General features: G+C 44.7%; 1 protein-coding gene and 1 long non-coding RNA gene across 9 annotated transcripts in view; one reads left to right on the plus strand and one right to left on the minus strand.

The window, feature by feature from the left end:
• LOC146397887 (uncharacterized) overlaps window positions 1–22183 on the plus strand; it is a 419652-nt gene that overhangs the window by 126695 nt on the left and 270774 nt on the right. The window lies entirely within an intron of this gene.
• Window positions 10618–22183, minus strand: part of PIGP (phosphatidylinositol glycan anchor biosynthesis class P) — a 32676-nt gene continuing 21110 nt past the window's right edge. For 3 of the 8 annotated variants that reach the window (XR_014822230.1, XR_014822234.1, XR_014822236.1), the window contains exons 5-6: window positions 12465–14081; window positions 11186–12381 (exon numbers count right to left, since the gene is read on the minus strand). Coding sequence is in view for 2 of the 8 variants with exons in the window: in XM_084986564.1 (XP_084842690.1) it covers window positions 14071–14081 (11 nt within the window). In the remaining 6 variants the exon portion in view is untranslated. Of the gene's footprint in view, window positions 10956–11185; window positions 14082–22183 lie in introns of those variants that run through there. The other 5 variants (XM_084986564.1, XM_084986565.1, XR_014822233.1 and 2 more) reach the window with 4 other exon arrangements.

Genomic DNA, 22183 nt, shown 5'->3' on the forward strand with positions numbered 1-22183 from the left:
GGCCCAAGCACCAGTTCTACTGCAAAGGAAACAAACCTAGGAGTTCTCCAATGGCCCAGCTAGTTAAGGATTTGGTGTTGTTGCTGATGCTGTGGCTTTGGTTCAGTCCCTGGCCCAGGAACTTGTAATAACCCATAATTGAATTCGAAAAAGTGTATGTATATATATGTGTGTGTGTTTGTGTACGTGTACAACTGAACCACTTTGCTGTACATTGGAAACTAATACAACACTGTAAAGTTTTTTGGTTTTTATCTTGTCTGTGGCGTGTAGAAGTTCCCAGGCCAGGGATCCAACCTGCACCACAGTAGTGATAATGCTGGATCCTTAACCCACTGTGCCACCAGGAAACTCCACAACATTGTAAATTAACTGTACTTCAGTTTTTTTTTTTCTTTCTTTTTGGCCCCATGGCATATGGGGGCCCAAAAATCCCTGGGCCAGGGATCAGATCTGAGCTGCAATTGCCGTCTAGGCTGCAGCTGCAGGAACTCGGGATCCTTAACTATAATTTTTAAAAATAAAAGAATAAAAACTAAAAGAAAAAAGAAAAAGGAATTCCCGTTGTGGCCTAGTGGTTGACGAATCCGACTAGGAACCAAGAGGTTGCGGGTTCGATCCCTGGCCTTGCACAGTGGGTTAAGGATCTGGCGTTTGCCGTGAGCTGTGGTGTAGGTCACAGGCGTGGCTTGAATCTGGTATTGCTGTGGCTCTGGTGTAGGCTGGCAGCTGAAGCTCCGATTAGACCCCAAGCCTGGGGATCTCCATATGCCTCGGGTGCAGCTCTAGAAAAGACCAAAAAAAAAAAAAAAAAAAAAGAAAGAAAAAAGAAAAAAAAATTAATTGAGTCTGCACCCTAACATATACTCACTTATAAACTCTCCCTTACATTGAACCATTTGAAATTGCTAATGTTCCCTTGATTTGACCTACAAAAATAGCAATTTCATATGATCACATACTATCAGGCTAGTAGTTCTGCACGTTATAAAATATACACACATGGAGTTCCCTTCACGACTCAAAGGTTGTCTTTTGTCTTTTTTGTTGTTGTTTTGTTGTTGTTGTTGTTGCTATTTCTTTGGGCCGCTCCCACAGCATATGGAGGTTCCCAGGCTAGGGGTTGAATCGGAGCTGTAGCCACCGGCCTACGCCAGAGCCACAGCAACGCAGGATCCGAGCCGCGTCTGCAACCTACACCACAGCTCACGGCAACGCCGGATCGTTAACCCACTGAGCAAGGGCAGGGACCGAACCCGCAACCTCCTGGTTCCTAGTCGGATTCGTTAACCACTGCGCCACGACGGGAACTCCACAACTCAAAGGTTAATGAACCTGACTAGGATCCATGAGGATGTGGATTTGATCCCTGGCCTCACTCTGTAGGTTAAGGATCCAGTGTTGCCCTGAGCTGTGGTGTAGGTTGCAGACATGTTGTAGGCTCTGATTCGACCTCTAGCCAGGGAATCTCCATATGCTTTGGGTGTAGCCCTAAAAAAAAAGCAAAAAAATAAAAATAAAATGTGGAGTTCCCATCGTGGCGTAGAGGAAATGAATCCAACTAGGAAGCATGAGGTTATAGGTTCAATCCCTGGCCTCGCTCAGTGGGTTAAGGATCCGGCGTTGCTGTGAGCTGTGGTGTAAGTCACAGATGTGGCTCAGATATGGCGTTGCCATGGCTGTGGCATAGGCCAGGAGCTACAGCTCCGATTGGACCCCTAGCCTGGGAACCTTCATATGCTGCAGGTGTGGCCCTAAAAAGACAAAAGACAATAAATAAATAAATAAATAAAATATATACACTGTACAGATTTTAAAAGACATCAAATAGCCATTTTAAACATAATTTTAAAATATTTTTGCTCATATATATTTATTATATAATTTAAGTTATCTCACAGAGAGCATAGATTCATATGAAAGAAACACATCATGCATGTAATAAATCACAGTATTTTTTTTTTTTTTTTGTCTTTTTGCCTTTTTCTAGGGCCGCTCCGGCGGCATATGGAGGTTCCCAGCCTAGGGGTCTAATCGGAGCTGTAGCCGCCGGCCTATGCCAGAACCACAGCAACGCGGGATCCGAGCCGCGTCTGTGACCCGCACCACAGCTCACGGCAACGCCAGATCCTTAACCCACTGAGCAAGGGCAGGGATCGAACCTGCAACCTCATGGTTCCTAGTCAGATTTGTTAACCACTGCACCACGACGGGAACTCCATAAATCACAGTATTTTTTTCAATGCCATCTGCACGTTTTGGAGAAATTCTAATTGTAGTTTAATATGTAAATTTTCATCTTCCTTGATGTCAATTTATTGTTTTTGGAATCAACAGGTGTTGCGTTTTGTATTTTTATTGGTGTACATAATATATTTATATCTTAGCCTAAGGATTCAAAAATGCCCTGAAAAATCTTAGAAGATTTATAAAACATTTAAAGTGCTTTCGTTTTTTGTTTGAAGGTATACAGATTTGGTGGTGTGTTTTTTTTTAACACATCAATTTCAGAAGAAAAACCACCTAATGGTAGAAATAATTCCAAACATCCATTTTCACAAGGCTCTTCATCATACCTGAGTTACTTTTTCACTTGTTTTTAAGAATATCATCTTTGCATCGAAGAAACCATTCATTTGTGTGTGTGTTTATCTTGTTAAAATATTTGCTAACTGGCATATTTCTAACAATCACTTAGCCCCCAAAAAGATCAGAAAAATGTAAAAAACTTTTTAGTTTGATATTCTTAAGTGCTTTGCTGAAAGATAGCTAGCTAACTTCTATTTGTTTCAAAATACCATTGGGGTCACTCTTCATATGATGACAAATGCTTGCAAAACTTTCCTTTTTGAGGAGTTCCCTTGTGGAACAGCAGGTTAAGGATCCAGCATTGTCAGTGCAGTGGCTTTGGTCGCTGCTGTGGTGCAGATTTAATTTTTGTCCTGGGAACTTCCACATGCCGAAGACACCGGCAAAAAAAAAAAAAAAAAAAAAAAAAAAAGAAAGAAAGAAAGAAAGGGAAAAAAGAAAAGCTATTTGAAAGGTCTTATTTTTATAAAGTTACATTGTCTAAACTTTCTGGAGTCATGAGGCTACCACTGGCTATTTTCATCCTACAGCAAAACAAAGAGCAGAGGGAGAGATGATTTCTCTTCAAGAAATCATCCTTTCACGTTGGCTTAATTAGGGAATTTCTTTTAAAAAATCTGCTCTCTGGCAACTCAGTTGGAGCTGAGTCATGGCTGTCCCCATTGAACAACCTTACACTTTTCGGTTCTCCAGTCTCCACCCTTCCCTATTGCATATCCTCTCCATTACTATTCATCTACAAAAAGAAAAACAAAACTCTTTGATGGTATTTTCTGAAATCTGCATTTCCCCTTCAATTTATTTCTTGCAATACGTTGCATAAGAATGATACAGCATGTAAATGGCATATATATGTGGGGTGCCATCTCTCTGCCTTTTCTCTGAAATGCTAAAAGTTCAAATCAGGATTGCTCTGGTGCCTCAGTAGGATAAGCATCTAGCATTGTTACTGCAGTAGCTCTGGTTATTGAGGTCGTGTGCGTTCAATTCCTGGCTGGAACTTCCACATGCCATAGGCATGGCAAAAAAAAAATTCAAATCAAAGCAGCCACTCCAGCAATGGTTACACTTAGCCATGGTCCCGTGCCACATCTGTAACCAGAGCCATAGCTGTGGCAACACCAGGTCCTTAATCTGCTGAGCCACAAGGGAACTCCTAAAACATATCTTGAATAAGTAATTTATGCTTCAGGCTGACATCTCTGACATGGTTTACTTGTTTATTTAGTATTTAATTAATTTATTTTTATCTTTTTACGGCCACGCCTGCAGCATATGGAATTTCTCGGGCTAGGGGTCACACTGGAGCTGCAGCTGGCCTATACCACAGGCATAGCAACACCAAATCCGAGCCACATCTGCGACATACACCACAGATCACGGCAATGCTGGATTCTTAACCCGTTGATCGAGGCCAGGGATCAAACCCACATCTTCACGGACACTGAGTCAGGTTCTTCACCTGCTGAGCCACAACAGGAACCCCTTGATTATTTTTCTTGATAATGTCAGCTATGTTTTGCTGCCTTCTCCTCAGAGCTTTTCACCTTGTTGATGTGGCTAAAGATGAGCTTGTGATGAACAAAGGTTTTGGCCTTGCTGTTGCAGCTTGTATGTGCTTGCCTTGCCTATATGTGCAATCCAGTTTCTTGGGCAGAAATTGTTTTTATCGAGTAATAACTCACTTAACTATAAAATTCACCATTTTGTAAACAACAAGGTCCTACTGTATACAACACAGGGAACTATAGTCAATATCCTAAGATAAACTGTAATGGAAAAAGTATTTTAAAAAAGAATAGGGAGGAAAAATTATGTATACATGTATGTGTAACTTGGTTCCCACGCTGTACAGTGGAGAAAAATAAATAAAAATATAAAAAATAAAAAATAAGGAGTTCCCTTTGTGGCTCAGTGGTTAACGAATCCAACTGGGAACCATGAGGTTGCGGGTTCGGTCCCTGCCCTTGCTCAGTGGGTTAATCATCCAGCGTTGCCGTGAGCTGTGGTGTAGGTTGCAGACGCGGCTCGGATCCCGCGTTGCTGTGGCTCTGGTGTAGGCCGGTGGCTACAGCTCCGATTGGACCCCTAGCCTGGGAACCTCCATATGCCGCGAGAGCGGCCCAAGAAATAGCAAAAAAAAAAAAAAAAAAAAAAAAAAGACAAAAAAATAAATAAAAAAAAAATAAAAACAATATTTGCAAGAAAGGGGAAAAAAAAACCCCACAGAATATAGGAAGGTCCTGAGTGGCTCAGTGGGTTAAGAATCCGGAGTTTTCATGGCAGTGGCCAGGGTCGCTGCTCTGGCTCAGGTTCTGTCCCTGGAAACTTCCACGTGCTGTGAGTGCAGCTAAAAATAAATAAATTAGGGAGTTCCCGTCGTGGCGCAGTGGTTAACGAATCCGACTAGGAACCAGGAGGTTGCGGGTTCGGTCCCTGCCCTTGCTCACTGGGTTAACGATCCGGCGTTACCGTGAGCTGTGGTGTAGGTTGCAGACGCGGCTCGGATCCCGCGTTGCTGTGGCTCTGGTGTAGGCCAGTGGCTACAGCTCCGATTCAACCCCTAGCCTGGGAACCTCCATATGCTGCGGGAGCAGCCCAAGAAATAGCAAAAAAACAAACAAAAATAAATAAATAAATTAATTAATTAATATTTAAAAATAAAAATAAAAAAAGAATGTAGGCATTCCCTGGTGGTTCAGCAGGTAAAGGATCCGGCATTGTCCCTAGTGTGGCTCAGGTCACTGCTATGGCACAGGTTTGATCCCTACCCCAGGAACTTATATGTGGTTTTGGCAGGTCCAAACAAAACAAAACAAAACAAAACATGGGAGTTCCCGTCGTGGCACAATAGAAATGAAATGAATCCGACTAGGAACCATGAGGACGCAGGTTCAATCCCTGGCCTCACTCAGTGGGTTAAGGATCTAGCATTGCCGCGAGCTGTAGTGTAGGTGGCAGACGCGGCTCGGATGTGGCATTGCTGTGGCTGTGGTGTAGGCCAGCAGCTACAGCTCTGATTGGACCCCTAGCCTGGGAACCTCCATACGCCGTAGGTGCAGCCCTCAAAAGACAAAAAACAAACAAACAAACAGAAAACCAAACATGTATGTATGTATAACTGAATCGCTTTGTTGTACAGCAAAAACTAACACAACAATGAAATCAACTATACCTCAATTAAAAAAAAAAATTTTTTTTTTTTTTTTTTTTTTTTTTGCCTTTTCTAGGGCCGCTCCTGCAGCATATGGAGATTCCCAGGCTAAGGATCGAATTGGAGCTGTAGCCGCCGGCCCATGCCAGAGCCACAGCAACGCCAGATCCGAGCCGTGTCTGCAACCTATACCACAGCTCACGGCAACACCAGATCCTTAACCCACTGAGCGAGGCCAGGGATTGAACCCGCAACCTCATGTTCTTAGTTGGATTCGTTAACCACTGCGCCACGACAGGAACTCCAAAATTTTTTTTTTTGTTGTTGTTGTTGTTGTTGATGTTGCTATTTCTTGGGCCGCTCCCTCGGCATATGGAGGTTCCCAGGCTAGGGGTTGAATCGGAGCTGTAGCCACCGGCCTACGCCAGAGCCACAGCAACGCGGGATCCGAGCCGCGTCTGCAACCTACACCACAGCTCACGGCAACGTCGGATCGTTAACCCACTGAGCAAGGCCAGGGATCGAACCCGCAACCTCATGGTTCCTAGTCGGATTCGTTAACCACTGCGCCACGACGGGAACTCCCAAAAACTTTTTTAATTACCCTTTTGGCATATACAATTTTGATTTTAGTATATTCACATTTTCACAACTATGTCCATGATCTCTTTCCAGAATAATTTTATTATCCCGAAAATAAACCCATTTTCCTTCTTTCCCATTTCCCCCCAAGTCTTCCAACTACTAACCTACTTTCTGGCTCTCTGGATTTCCTTATTCTGGAAATAAGGAATATATATATATATATATATATATTTTTTTTTTCTTCTTTGTCTGACCCAGCACCTATGTAGTGCCCAGGCTAGGGATCAGATCTGAGCCACAGTTGCAACTTAAGCTGCAGCTGTGGCAACACTGGCTACTTAACCCACTGGGCCAGGCCAGGGTATCAAACCACTGACCCAATGCTCCAGAGATGCTGCTGATCCCATTGAGCCATAGCTGGATGTTTGACATTATGGAACAGCTGGATATTTGACATAAATGGAACCATACAGCTTCGTTCATTTATCGTGTTTACAAGGTTCTTTTGCTGCAGTATATGTCAGTACTTGGTTCTTTTTCAATGGCCAAACAACATTTGATTGTGTGGATAGATCCCATTTATTTACCTGTTCATCAGCTGATGGACATCCGGGCTGTCCATGGACCCCCTAGCACCCTCCCCTGGGCTGTGTGCAGACCCCCTGGCCTTGATTACACCATCCTCAATTCTATACAATCTAGTTACCTGGGCTCAGAGGAAAAAATCGTTCTGAAACAAGAAACAAGCAAAACCTTGTTTTGCAAATCTCTGCAGTTGGCCAGGCTAGAAACACTGTGTTCCCCCAGCGGCTCCCCCCGCCCCCGGATGAGTCAGTAGGACCTTGCAGGTCCTGACTCATGCTGCATGACTCACTGTGCTTTCAGGAGCATCATCTCACGCAGGGGGAACAGAACATTCATTATCAAAAAGGCTGCGAAGAAATAGCAGCAACATGGACGGAACTAGAGACTCTCATACTAAGTGAAGTAAGTCAGAAAGAGAAAGACTATTTAAATACCATATGATTTCATTTATATCTGGAATCTAATATGTGGCACAAATGAACCTTTCCACAGAAAAGAAAATCATGGATACGGAGAAGAGACTTGTGGTTGCCAACAGGGAGGGGAAGGGACTGGGAGGGACTGGGAATTTGGGGTCAATAGATGCAAACTATTGCCTTTGGACTAGATTAGCAATGGGATCCTGCTGTATAGCACTGGGAACTATATCAGCTCACTTGTGATGGAGCATGATAATGTGAGAAAAATAATGTATATATGTACGTGTGACTGGGTCACCTCGCTGTGCAGTAGAAAATTGACAGAACACTGTAAATCAGCTATAATGGAAAAAATAAAAATCATTATTAAAAAAAAAGAAGGCTGCAAAGAAATAAAATATGCACCACCCAAAACCCATACGCCCATGGGATATACTTCTTGAGATTTGGTAGTAGGTTCTAGTGGGCTTCATACAAAGGAATTGGAGACTTTATTTTAGGTAGATTTTAAAGGCATAAAACTGCTCTCTGAAGTTATAGAAAAGATTATCATTTCTCATTATATTCCAGAGGTCTACTTTTTTTTTTTGTCTTTTTAGGGCCACACTCGCGGCACATGGAGGTTCCTAGGCTAGGGGTCGAATGGGAGCTGTTGTCGCCAGCCTACACCACAGCCATAGCAACTCAGGATCCGAGCCGCATCTGCAAGCTACACCACAGCTCACGGCAACGCCAGATCCTTAATCCACTGAGCTAGGCCAGGGATCCTACTTGCAACCTCCTGGACGTTAGTCGGGTTCGCTAACCACCAGACCGCCTGTAAGTTTACCATTAAGAAAATAAAATCACCCTTTCTTCCCTCTAGGCTATTTTTTCTTTTCTTTTCTTTCTTTCCTTTTTTTTTTTTTGGTTTCTTCCACAGTATTCGGAAATTCCTGTACCACGGATCAAAACTGCACCCCAGCAGTGACCCAAGCCTTTATTTTCTGAACTACCAGAGAACTCCTAGGCCAATTTTTTTAATGAGGCTTATGGAAGTTCCCAGGCCAGGAGTCGAATCGGAGCTGCAGCTGCAAGACTAAGCCACAGCAACCTGGGATCTAAGCTAAGTCTGCAATCTACACTGCAGCTCAAGGCAATGGCAGATCCTTAACCCACAGAGCAAGGACAGAGATGGAACCCTGGTCCTAGTTGGTTTTTTTCTGCTGAGCCACAAGGGGAACTCTTTTGCGGCTTTTTTTTTTTTTTTTTTTTGCCTTTTGTAGGGGCGCACCTGTGGCATATGGAGGTTCCCAGGCTAGGGGTTGAATCAGAGCTGTAGCTGCCGGTCTACACCACAGCCACAGCAATGTGGGATCCAAGCTGCGTCTGCCACCTACACCACAGCTCACGGCAATGCTGGATCCTTAACCCACTGAGCAAGGCCAGGGATCGAACCTGCAACCTCACAGTTCCTAGTCAGATGCGATAACCACTGAGCCATGAAGGGAACTCCCAAGGGGAACTCCTTAATGGAAATTTTTTTTTTTTTTGTCTTTTGTCTTTTTGTTGTTGTTGTTGTTGTTGCTATTTCTTGGGCCGCTCCCGCGGCATATGGAGGTTCCCAGGCTAGGGGTCCAATCGGAGCTGTAGCCACCGGCCTATGCCAGAGCCACAGCAACGCAGGATCTGAGCCTCGTCTGCAACCTACACCACAGCTCACGGCAACGCTGCATCGCCAACCCACTGAGCAAGGGCAGGGACCGAACCCGAAACCTCATGGTTCCTAGTCGGATTCGTTAACCACTGCGCCACGACGGGAACTCCCTTAATGGAAATTTTTTATTGAAATTAATACACCTGTAGAACTACATATATCGTAAGCTTGGTATGTTTTTGATATGTTAATGGGCTTTTACTTGCCTCTTTTTTTGCCTGCCCCTCAGCATACGGAGCTCCCCGGCCAGGGATCGGATCCAAGCCACAGTCTCAACCTAAGCTGAAGCCGAGGCAAAGCTGGATCCTTAACCCACTGTGCCCGGACAGGGATGGATTATGCGTCCCAGAGCTCCCGCTGCACCACAGCAGGAGCTCCCGTATATTAATGTGCTCATGAGAACAGCAACCAGATCAAACACAACACAACCCAGCATCACCCTTATGCTCCCTTCTGGTCGCCACCACCTCCAACACTGTAGATTCCATTTGCCTGGTTTTGCACTTGATCTCAGTGGACTCCCACACGTGCTCTTTTGTGTCTGGCGTCTCTCCTGTCATTGTGAGCTTCATTTATTCCACGCGTGCAGTTGTGGATGCGCCGTTCTCCTTGCTGAATAAACGGCCCTTGTGTGAACAAACCACCATTCCTTCATCCCTTCCATTGATGAGTACCGGCTTCGTTTGCAGTTTGAGGCTATGAGGAATGACACTGGTTTGCCCGTTCCTACGTATGGCTCTCAGTGGATACACGGGCCCACGTCCACTGCGTGTTGGTATAGGAATGGAAACACAAACACACTTGTTTATGCATCCACCTGCATGTGTCCGACTTCCTCCAGCCAGAAGATAATTTAAGAACCCCCGTGGGTGTCCATCGTCTCTGGAATCGTCCTTCTTCCTGAGTTGGGATTCTATAACGGGATTTAAGAGTTTACTTCCATGGGCACGGGATGTGAAATGGAAATGAGAGGAGACCTGAGACAGCCACAATCCCTTAAGATTCTGGAGAAGGAAATCTGAGGACGCTTTTCTGCAGGTTCCAAGAAATTTTCAGGAACTTCTTCAGGTTTCAAGAAAACTCTTGAACTCATTGCATCCCTTTCCATACAGAGAAAATCCAATGACAGAAAGTCACCTCTGGGAGTTCCCGTTGTGGCTCAGTGGTTAACAAATCCGACTAGGAACCATGAGGTTGTGGGTTCGATCCGTGGCCTTGCTCAGTGGGTTAAGGATCTGGCGTTGCTGTGGCTGTGGCGTAGGCCAGCAGCTACAGCTCTGATTAGACCCCTAGCCTAGGAACCTCCATGTGCCACGGGAGCAGCCCTAGAAAAGGCAAAAAGATCCAAAAAAAAAAAAAAAAAAAAGAAAGTCAACTCTGAAAACAGAACCCACATCTCACAAAATGCCCTCTTTCCAGCACCTGTGACGGAGCAGCTTCCCTTACCAGGAATTGCTTGCCTGGACCACTGGCCATGTCACTGCTCATGTCTTTCTGTAGCACATCCCTGCCCTGTGAATTATAGAGAAGCTACTGAGATTTTTCCATTATTTTATTTTGGACCATAAAAAAGGGACTGAACTCAGTGGTTTTTTGTTTGTTTGAGCAGTTTATTTTTATCACCTTTTTGTTTCTGTGATAGGAAGATGACATATCTAAATAAGAGAAAAACTGCCCTACAGACAAGTATCAGAGGGATAATTTTCTACTTTCCTGCAGGGTCATGGCTGCATGATTCATTTTTGTAGAACTGCTGGTGAAAGACTAAGGCATAAATAGGTAATGTTTTATGAGAATCACGAAAATGATGGATGTTAACAAAAATAACTTGACTGCCTCAAAGGTTGTTGGGCAAATCTAAAATACAGTATTACTATTACCATTTTACTTTTTAGGCCCTCACCCATGGCATATGGAAGTTCCCAGGCTAGGGGTTGGACCAGAGCTACAGCTGTCGGTCTACACCACAGCCACACAAGATCTGAGCCGTGTCTGCAACCTACATGACAGTTGATGGCAACACCAGAACCCCACCCACCCTTGGCAAGGCCAAGGATCGAATCTGCATCGTCATGGTTACTAGTCTGCTGCACCACAACAGGAACTCCTAAACTACAGTATTATTTTAATATTTCATTATACCATTACACGGTAATCTTTACAAGCAGATTGTATTTTATAGTTTCAGACATTTCAAAAAGATGCTCAAAAGTTATTAGTCATCACAGAAATGCAAATTAGAACCACAATGAGATACTGTCATGCACTTATTAGAATCCTTACAAATTTTTAAAAATTGAACTATGTTGATTTACAATATTGTGTTAGTTTCAGGTATATAGCAAAGTGATTTAATGCATATTTACTCTTTTCCATTATAGGTTATCACAGGATATTACATATAGTTCCCTGTGCTATATACAGTAGGATCTTGCTATTTATCTATTTTATATATAGTGGTTATCTGTTAATCCCAAACTCCTAGTTTTTCTTTCTTCACCACCTGCCCGTTTGGTGACCAAAATTTGCTTTCCTATGTCTGTGAGTCTGTTTCTGTTTTGTAAATAAATTTATTTGTATCACTTTTTAAGGTTCCACACATAAGTGATATCCTAGGATATTTATTTTTATCTGGCTTATTTCACTTAGTATGATAATCTTTAGGTCTATTCATGTTGGTGCAAATGGTATTATTTCATTCTTTTCTATGGCTGAGTAATATTCCATTGTATATATGCACCACATCTTCTTTATCCATTCATCAATTGATAGACATCCAGGTTGCTTTCATGCCTAGGCTTTTGTGAATAGCGCTGCTGTGAACATAGGGGTGCACGTAAATTTTGAATTATAGTTTTTAGTTTTTTAAGGAACCTCCATACTCTTCTCCATAGTGGCTGCACCAATTTATATCCCCACCAACAGAGTAAGAGGCTCCCTTTTCTCTATCTCCTCTCACGCATTTGTTATTCGTAGGCATTTTGCAGTTGGCCATAAAATGATTACCTTTTTTTTTTTTTTTTTCTTTTAAGGCTGCACCTGCAGCATATGGATGTTCCCTAGTTGGGTTCATTACCACTGAGCCACAGTGGAAATTCCCAATGATTACCATTTTTAAAAGACAAGTGTTGGAGTACCCATCGTGGCTCAGCGGTTACTGAACCTGACCATATCTACGAGGATGCAGGTTTAAACCCTGGCCTCAATCAGCATGTTAAGGATCCAGCATTGCCATGGCTCAGAGCCTGCAGTGCTCTGGCTGAGGTATAGGCCAGCAGCTGTAGCTCCAACTCAGTCCCTAGCCTGGGAACCTCCATATGCCGCTGCTGCAGCTCTAAAAAGACAAAAGACAAGTGTTGCCAGGGATGTGAAGAAACTTCCAGGATGTGGAGAAAAATGCCAGGGACTGGAATCTTCATACATCACTGGTGGGAATCTAAAATAGCTAACAGTTTGGAAAATAAATACTTTGGCCGTTTCGTTAAAAAGTTAAACAGGAGTTCCCATTGTGGTGCAGAGGAAAAGATTCCAACTAGTATCCATGAGGATGTGGGTTTGATCCCTGGCCTCGCTCATTGGGTGAGCTGTGGTGTAGATTGCAGATGCAGCTCGGATCTGGCATTGTTGTGGCTGTAGAGCAGGCTGGCAGCTGTAGTTCCGATTCGACCCCTAGCCTGGGAACCTCCATATGCCGCAGGTGTGGCCCTAAAAAGACAAAAAGACAAATAAAATAAAAAGCAGCATAAAGAAAAAGGTTCTAAAGAAATCCTTTGGGAGATCCTGTTGTGGCTCAGCAGGCTACAAACCCGACTAGTATCCGTGAGGATGCAGTTGGATCCCTGGACTCACTCAGTGGGTTGTGGATCTGCCGTTGCCATGAGCTGTGGTGAGGTCGAAGATGCAGCTTGGATCCTGTGTTGCTGTGGCTGTGGGGTAGGCCCCTAGCTGTAGCTCTGATTCCACCCGTAGCCTGGGAACTTCCATATGCTGCAGGTACAGCTCTTAAAAAAAAAAAAGGAAAAAGAAAAAGTCCTTTGGGAGTTCCCTGGTGTTGCAGCAGATTAAGGATCTGGCATTGTCATTGCTGTGGTGTGGATTTGATCCCTGGTCCAGTAACTTCTGCATGCTGTGGGTAAGCAGGCAAGAAAAGAAAAAAAAGAGCGAGGAAAGAAAGAAATCCTTTGGTTTCTTCTTTGGTCCTCTTATTAGTTTGTGACTCCCCTGGGCTTATCAAGTTCCTGTCTTCTGCACACTTGCAGTGACCTCTGAGCCATCCATCACATAAAGGTAAAGAGGTCCCAGGTGTACTTTTAAGAGGATGACTTCAATTCCAAAGTAAGACATGAAGGGGAGACCAGAGGCTGAGCTCCAGGTCATCACTAGGCTAGATATTTCGGCGAGTCTCTTAAGTTACTTTAAACGCCAAGATTATGTTGTTGAACAATGCAGTTTTCTGGGCCAGGTATTGAATCTGAGCCACAGCTGCCACCTGTGCTACAGCTGTAGCAACACGGGATCCTTAACCCACTGCACCACAGCGGGAACTCCGATCCATTCTATTGCTGCCAGACAGTTGGATCGCTTCCAGTTTGGAGGCTATTATGAATCACGCAGCTGTGAACATTTCTTCATAGATGCCTTTTGTGGCCACACATGTACATTTTGGCTGTGTAGATATCTAGGAGTGGTCACTGGGTCATAGGGTATGTGGAATGGTAGCTTGAGAAGAAATGATTTTTATTTTGCTAAAATCTAGAAAACCACTGGAAGTGCTTTAAGCATCAACATTCCTAAATGCCGAAATTTCCTAAATATAAACACACGTGCATTTTTCTTCAGAGCTGACCTGAGCAAACACAGGGGTGGGCAGGACAATTGAATATCAGTCACAGAGTTACTGGAGTGTGATCTTTCACAAACATAACTTCTGAAGACACCGTCTCCTGTGGGTTTTGGCCCTCAGCAGAAGAGGCCCAAGTGAACTTCCTGGCATTTCTGCAGGCTCCTGGGTGAAGTCTGGATGAGCGTGGTTTGTATTTGCCTTAGCTTTGATCTGGAAGAAAGCATTAAGTTTGTTCAGTTTTCTCTGTGGTCTGAAAATCAATTTTTTTTTTTCTTTTTAGGGCTGCACCCATGGCATATGGAGGTTCCCAGGCTAGGGGTCGAATCGGAGCTGTAGCTGTCAGCCTACACCACAGCTCACAGCAACGCTGGATCCTTAACCCACTGAGTGAGGCCAGGGATCAAACCTGTCTTCATGGATGCTAGTAAGACTTGTTTCCACTAAGCCATGATGGGAACTCCTTGAAAATCAATTTATTTTTCAGGGTTTTAAAGAGTTCAAGGTAGGGAGTTCCCTGGTGGTATAGTGATTAGTATTTGGTGCTTTCACTGCTGCAACCCAGTTCCATCCCTGGTCTGGGAACTGAGGGAACTGAGACCCATATCAAACCACTGCACACTTCGGCCAAAAGAATATGTCCAAAGTGATTATTAGCATGCTGAGTCTTTCAGGTTTTCTTTTTCTTTTGTCTTTTTAGGGCTGCACCCTTGGCATATGGAAGTTCCCAGGCTAGGGGTCGAATCACAGCTGCAGCTGCCGGCCTACGCCACAGCTACAGCAATGCCAGATCCAAATCATGTCTGCAATCTACACCGTAGCTTATGGCAACGCCGGATCCTTAACCCACTGAGCAAGGCCAGGGATCAAACCAAAGACCTCATGGATAATAGTCAGGTTCATTACCACTGAGCCACATTGGGAACTCTGGGTCTTTTGGTTCTTAGTGGGCATTTTGCTGTTTTCTGGAACTCCCTGGCTCTGTCTCCTGGGAGGCTCTATTGCCCAAAACGAGTTCTTCTGGGGTGGTTGTGCGCTCACATACTAGCCCATGTCATAGTCCAACCCCGACTTCCCATCTTGATATTTGAAGTCAAGCCAGGGAACACTGACTCAGCCCACTGTCCAGGGAACACTGACTCAGCTCAGCCCCCTGTGTATTCACGAGGCTGTCTCCACAGCACAGGTAAATCTTAGACATCGAGAGGATCTTCCCCAAAGAACAAAACTTCCCAGGGAGCATCCACATTAATTCCACTTGCTGGTCTCTGGACTAGAGGTCCACTGGGTTTCCTATGAAAACAAAGGATCCCCTGTAGCTTGACACTTGTCCTTGGGAAGTGGAGGGGTTCACCAGAAATTGAACACTTTGAGGATTTTTTACAACCTAATGAATTTGGCTAGAGGGAAGTTTCAGTTTTATTTTCTTTCAACCCCCCCCCTTTAGTCTTTATACGGCTGCACCCACAGCATACGGAAGTTCCTGCGCCAGGGGTTGAATCGGAGCTGCAGCTGCCGGCCACAGCCACAGCAATGCAGCAGCCCAGCTGTGTCTGCAGCTTACACCACAACTCATGGCAACGCTGATCCTTAACTCACTGAGCAAGGCCAGGGATTGAACCTGAATCCTTATGGATTCTAGTTGGGTTCGAAAACCACTGAGCCACAATGGGAACTCCTATCAGTTAGTTTTGAGGATGCTGTCCAAGGTTTCCACGAGGTCTGATGGAATGTTGGACCAGACAGCTCTGCTCAGATGGTAGCTGGGGCCAGGTCCAGCCTTGGAGAATTCGCAGTGCCTTGCCATCCTGCATGCTCACATCTCTCCTCCCGCTTCTCTCTCCTGCCTGCTGTGCTTTCATCCTGCAGCTGCCTGCTGGCCCTGCCCTGGGTCCTCCTGCAGCCCTAGCAGAAAGAGTGCTTCCTGCCTGACCTCGCCATCACCTCCTCCTCCAGTCCGGAGGCCCCAGGTCCAGCCCCTCCTCTTGTCCCTTTCTATCTGTCCTGTGTGTTTTGCCCACAACATTTTGCCTGGGAGGGCTGATAAGTCCAGAAAAATTCCATTTCCTTATCTGCATTGTGGGTTTATATCTCTCTGCAATCTTTTGAAGTCACGTGTTCCTGAACAGCAGGGGCCAACCCCTGGAAGCCCCCCCCTAGGCTGGGCTCAGCTGCCCCCTGCTCCCTCCTGGCCCCAGCCCTTCAGATTCTATCTCTGTCTTATGCCTGAGTCCCTGCTGGCTTCCTTCCGGGACTCTGATATTTTGTTGTTGGTGGTGGTTATTTTTCTTTTTTTAGGGTTGCACTTGTGGCATATGGAACTTCCCAGGCTAGGGGTTGAATCAGAGCTGCGGCCACAGCAACGCCAGATCTGAGCCATGTCTGCAACCTACGCTGCGGCTTTCAGCAACTCTGGATCCTTAACCCACTGAATGGGGGTTGGGATGGAAACTGCATCTTCATGGATGCTAGTTGGGTTCATTTCCGCTGAGTCAGAATGGGAACTCCATCCCTCTGGGGCTGTGGTCTAGTCTGTATGTCTCTTAGGTACCCACTTACCTAGCAGAGGGCTGGTCACTGCCAGCCGATCCCACCTGAATCTGACCTGGAGTCTCTTTGAATCTCCCCTAAGGTACCTGCCCACCCACCCAGGTCAATGGACCTTGAATGGCATTTCCACCCAGGGTCCCCAAAAAGAACCTGGTCAGAAATCAGAGGGGCCACCAGGCAGAGCAGTGGGGGCGGGTGAGCTGAGCTGTTGTGGGATAAAGCATGGCTGCTGCATGGGCGAAGGCCACTGCCCTGGGCCTCTCCTGATCTCCAAGGGCCTGGGCAGCCAGAGTGCTGCTGAGTCACCCCAGGATCCTGCTGGTCCCCCAGGAATGATACTTGCAGATTTCACCTGCACCTGCACCTGGCCTCTTGGCCAACAGTGACCAACCTGCCAAACTACCCATTGGACCACTCTTTGCTATACACCCTTCTGCTTTGGTGACAGGTTGTTTGTTCAACCACTCAGGTCATTCAATAAAAGTGTATTGAGCACCTACTATGTGCCTCAGGGACTAATGTCGGAGACCATTGAAACTGCTGAATGATGTAGTAAACAAATTTGGCGCACGTGCCACTGTTTAATCTCATTTTTCTTCTCTTATAGTAGGAACATACCATGTCCAGCCATCAGGACTCATCGCCCCTCGCCAGCAGGAAGCAGCTACAGAAGAGGGGACCGTTGCCCCTATCCCATTAAAAAAAAAAAAAAAAAAGCTGGAAAAATAGGTTCCCAGGAGGATGGAGACAGACCCCATCCCCTGAATGTGGCTGTTCAACTTGGAGACCTGCTGTGGACATGGTCTGCAGAATTGGATTGATCCACAGAAACCAGATGAACGCTCTGCAATCAAAATTTACTAGGACTGAAAAAAAAAAAAAAAAAAAAAAAAAGGAGTTCCCGTCGTGGCGCAGTGGTTAACAAATCCGACTAGGAACCATGAGGTTGCGGGTTCAGTTCCTGCCCTTGCTCAGTGGGTTAACGATCTGGCGTTGCCGTGAGCTGTGGTGTAGGTTGCAGACGCGGCTCGGATCCCACGTTGCTGTGGCTCTGGCGTAGGCCGGCGGCTACAGCTCTGACTCGACCCCTAGCTTGGGAACCTCCATATGCCTCAGGTGCGGCCCAAGAAATAGCAAAAAAAAAAAAAAAAAGAAAAAATTTATGAGGACTGTTCTTATGTAACAAATAAAGGGGCAGATACTGGAGACCATTGAAACTGCTGAACGATGCAGTAAGCAAATTTGGCACACGTGCAAAAGCACGACCACTAAGATAGCTTTATCATTACCTGCATCTGACTTTGCTCATGAACCTACGTCACCTTCCCTAATAAAAGTCATGTGGGCTAAAGCCTGGGCGCCTTTGGTCTGCAGAACGGAGTGCGACCTGGTCCCCACTTTTCTAAATGTAAGAGTCTTCTGTGTTCTGTTATGCCATGCGTCCCCTCTTCGAGCATCTCACGTTGCCCTGCAGCGCTGGACGTGGCAGATTAAGACACAAGAGGTGAGTAAGATAGATGAGGTCTTTTCCCTCCTTGGAGCTCACAGTCTGATGGGGACAAACCAGTGAGTCTCACGGTGGTGGTGGGGTGGTCTGTGGACATAGGGCCACAACCTATGTGTTACTGGGCTCACACAAGGTAGTGTGGAAGTTCACAGAAGGTTTTAGGAAATTCTCTAGTTCTTTGACCAAGTCATTTTTTTGGCCACGCCCATGGCAGGTGGACGTTCCTGGGGTCAGGGATTGAGGCTGAGCCACAATAGCAACCCAAGCCGCTGCAGTGACAATGCTGGATCCTTAACCTGCTGTACCAGGGACCCTGGGGAATTCCTTGACCAAATACTTTTATCTTTGTCAAGTCTAGTTAAAGAAGAGACTTTTTTTTTTTTTTTTGTCTTTTTTGCCATTTTTTGGGCTGTTTCCATGGCATATGGAGGTTCCCAGGCTAGGGGTCTAATCGGAGCTGCAGCCACCAACTTATGCCAGAGCCACAGCAACGCGGGATCTGAGCCGCGTCTGCAACCTACACCACAGCTCACGGCAACGCCGGATCCTTAACCCACTGAGCAAGGCCAGGGACCGAACCTGCAACCTCATGGTTCCTAGTTGGATTCGTTAACCACTGCGCCATGATGGGAACTCCAAGAAATTTATTTTCTGATGTGACAAAGTGAGTTAAGCATCCTACATTCCCACAGCTGTGGTCCAGGTCACAACTGGGGTGCAGGTTCAATCCCCAGCCCAGGAATTTCCATGTGCCATGGGTATGGCCCCCCCCAAAAAGAGAAATTTTATGTCCCTTATGCTTTTATAAATATTTTCTAAGGATATTATCATAAATAAGGACAAATATGTTTATAGACAGATATTTGTTTTACTATTTACTGTTCTTTTTATTTTTTTCTTTTTAGGGCCACAACTGCGGGTGGTTTATGGAGTTTCCCAGGCTAGGGGTCAAATCAGAGCTGCCGCTGCCGGCCTATACCAGAGTCATAGCCAGAGCCGTGTCTGCAATCTACACCACAGTTCATGGCAATGCCAGATCCTTAACCCACTGAGGTCAGGGATCGAACCCATGTCCTCATGGATACTAGTCAAATTTGTTACCGCTGAGCCATGATGGGAACTCCTGTTTTAATAATATTTATAAGAATGAAAACTTAGAAGCATCCTAAAAGTCAATAATGGGGAATCTGCTAAGTCGTGGTGCTTCCATATGACACAATATTACATAGTTGCTAAATGCTTACAGTGTTATTTGAAAAATGAGGCAAAATTATATTTACAGTGTGATTTTTATTGTTTTGGTTGTTAAATACATACATCCTTAGAAGGGTTATACAAGACTATTAAGAGTAATTATCTTTGGGTGATGGATTATTTAAATTTTGTTTCCTATAGTTTTAAAATTCTCTATATCATGTACATATTGCTTTAAAAATAAATGACACCAGGAGTTCCTGTCGTGGCTCAGTGGTTAACGAATCTGACTAGGAATCATGAGGTTGCGGGTTTGGTCCCTGGCCTTGCTCAGTGGGTTAACGATCTGGCGTTGTCGTGAGCTGTGGTATAGGTCACAGAGGTGGCTCGGACCTGGCGTTGCTGTGGCTCTGGTGTAGGCTGGTGGCTACAGCTCCGATTGGACCCCTAGCCTGGGAACCTCCATATGCCGCGGGAAGCGGCCCCAGAAAAGGCATAAAGATAAAAACAAAAAAAAGTAGGTGATACTATATGCCGCAAGTGTATCCCTAAAAAGACAAAAAATAAGTGATACTTATAAAAAACAACGTAATATTTAGGCCATCAGCATTAGATACTATCCATATCCATTACTTGTGTACATTAAATATTCTATAATCATGAAATAACCATGAAATAACCTTAGCCAAAATCTTACAGACTTTCAATCAAGGGTATTTTTGACATTCTTGATCCACAGAATGTATGGCTGATAGGCTCCTCGATACATTGTATTCGGCTCATAGCATTTTCATGATTAATCCAACAAGAAAAATCTGATTTAGTCCAAGGCGCTAACGACCACTAATCTTATTGGTGACAAGAAGCTCCTGATAAGAATGGATTGGAGAGGTGAGGATGAGGGCAAGTTTTGGGATTTAACTTCCCCGGGACCATTTTCTTTGAGGGATGGGATATCTGATCTGATTGCGTTTACGGCAGATCTTTGAACAAATCATTACAGAGGGGTGCAGGGGAGGCAAGGATTTAAGTCTCGAAGGAGCACTTGATTTAGGATTTGTTTTGCAATCACTTATCTACTGGGTTGTTGACAACGATAAACATTTTCTAAGTACCTGGAGGAATGAAATTAAATTGTCTCCCAGTAAGAAGTGGCAGAAGAAACTTGGTTATTTCTCTATAGTCATTCATTCAGATGAATGTTTGAGAAGGAAAACAAAACAAAACAAAAAAACTGAAAAACAACCCCCCCAAAAACAAAACGAACGAAACATAAGTTACTTTTTTTTTTTTTTTTTTAAGTTAACTTTTAAATTGGTCATGCCTCTGTTCCTGGTGTGTGGCCCTCTTTAAGATGACCTATGATAGATATTTATTTGGTAAAATAAGTTCAAAAAGGCAAAGATCTCATCAACTACCAAACATGCAGCGACTCCTGCAAATGGACTGTCAATAGGCACTGACATACATTCCTTATTTGGGACAGGAAGGGGTAGAGTTATTCTCAAGGTTAAGTAAAGGTCATCGCTCTCGGCCAACTGCCACTCAGTGGTGATGGAAAAGCGAAGGCTGGAGGTGGCTGCCTGGAAATTTCACTTGAGAAACAAGTGGCCCCAGTCTGTCTGCTCGCTCAGGTCATTTCGGTAGGTTTTCCCATAATTATACTAGATCAATCGTTAAGTGAAACGACAGACGCATCACTGATAGAATCTCTGTCCTGGGTTGACAATACTTTTATTTGTGTGCCTTCAAGAACAGAGGCCATTATTTCTAACTGCCTTTTCATCCTGCTGCAGTTCACCTATCTTTCACACCCACTGATTTTTTTTTTTTAATTTTAATTTTATTTTTTTGCTTTTTCTAGGGCTGTACCCACAGCATATGGAGGTTCCCAGGCTAGGGGTTTAATCGGAATTACAGCCACCAGCCTACGCCCCCACAGCCACAGAAGATCCAAGCCGTGTCTGTGACCTACGCCACAGCTCATGGCAATGCTGGATCCTTAACTCATTGAGCAAGGCCAGGGGTCGAACCCAAAACCTCATGGTTCCTAGTGGGATTCATTTCTGCTGTGCCACGATGGGAACTCCTCACACATGTTGAATTTAGTCTTTGTATTTGATGATGACTGGGAATCTGGTCTGAAATAGCTACCAGACTAGGTTCGTAAACTTTTGTAATTTCAGGGGAAAAAAATCTTTTCAGGCTCATCAAAATTTGAAAGTTGAAAAGAGATAATGATGGCTTTCCTGTTGTGGCTCAGTGGATTAAGAACCTGACTAGTATCCATGAGGTTGCAGGTTCGATCCCTGGTCTTGCCTCGATTCCCGTGTTGCTGCGGTGTTGGCCAGCAGCTGTAGCTCCGATTCGACCCCTAGTCTGGGAATTTCCATATGCCACAGGTGCAGCCCTAAAAAGCAAAAAAAAAAAAAAAAAAAAAAAAAAAGACTGGGCCCAGGATGAATCAGACAGGTCCCCTGGAAGAAAAGTAAAAACCAATAAAGGATGTGTGTGGACTTGTGTGTGCAGCATAGGGAACATCCAGAGGGAGATGGAAGCACATCTGCAGTGCAGACAGGGTGCAGCGGTGAGAACTGTGGGCCAGGCTCTGTGAATTCCAGGGGTTTCACCCACTCCCCCTGATTCAACTGCGGGATTATCCTGAGGCAGGTCTGTCCATTTAACAATGAAGCCAGGACTTGAGAACTGGTGTCCAAATCGGCTCTGATCCAAAGCTCACATTCTTCTTCTTTTTTTTTTTTTTCTGACTTTTTAAATAGCCAAGACATGGAAACAACCCAAATGTCCATCAACAGATGATTGGATTAGGAAGATGTGGTATATATACACAATGGAATACTACTCAGCCTTAAAAAAGAACAAAATAATGCCATTTGCAGCAACATGGATGGAACTAGAGACTCTCATACTGAGTGCAGTAAGTCAGGAGGAGAAAGACAAATACCATATGATATCACTTATATCTGGAATCTAATATATGGCACAAATGAACCTTTTCACAGAAAGAAAGTCATGAATTTGGAGAATAGACTTGTGGTTGCCG

The sequence above is a fragment of the Sus scrofa genome, chromosome 13, assembly GCF_054392235.1.
Source record: "Sus scrofa isolate SSC_HxYL_T2T_F1_AM1 chromosome 13, Sscrofa_HxYL_maternal_Yorkshire_Landrace_v2.0, whole genome shotgun sequence".
Classification (NCBI taxonomy): domain Eukaryota; kingdom Metazoa; phylum Chordata; class Mammalia; order Artiodactyla; family Suidae; genus Sus; species Sus scrofa.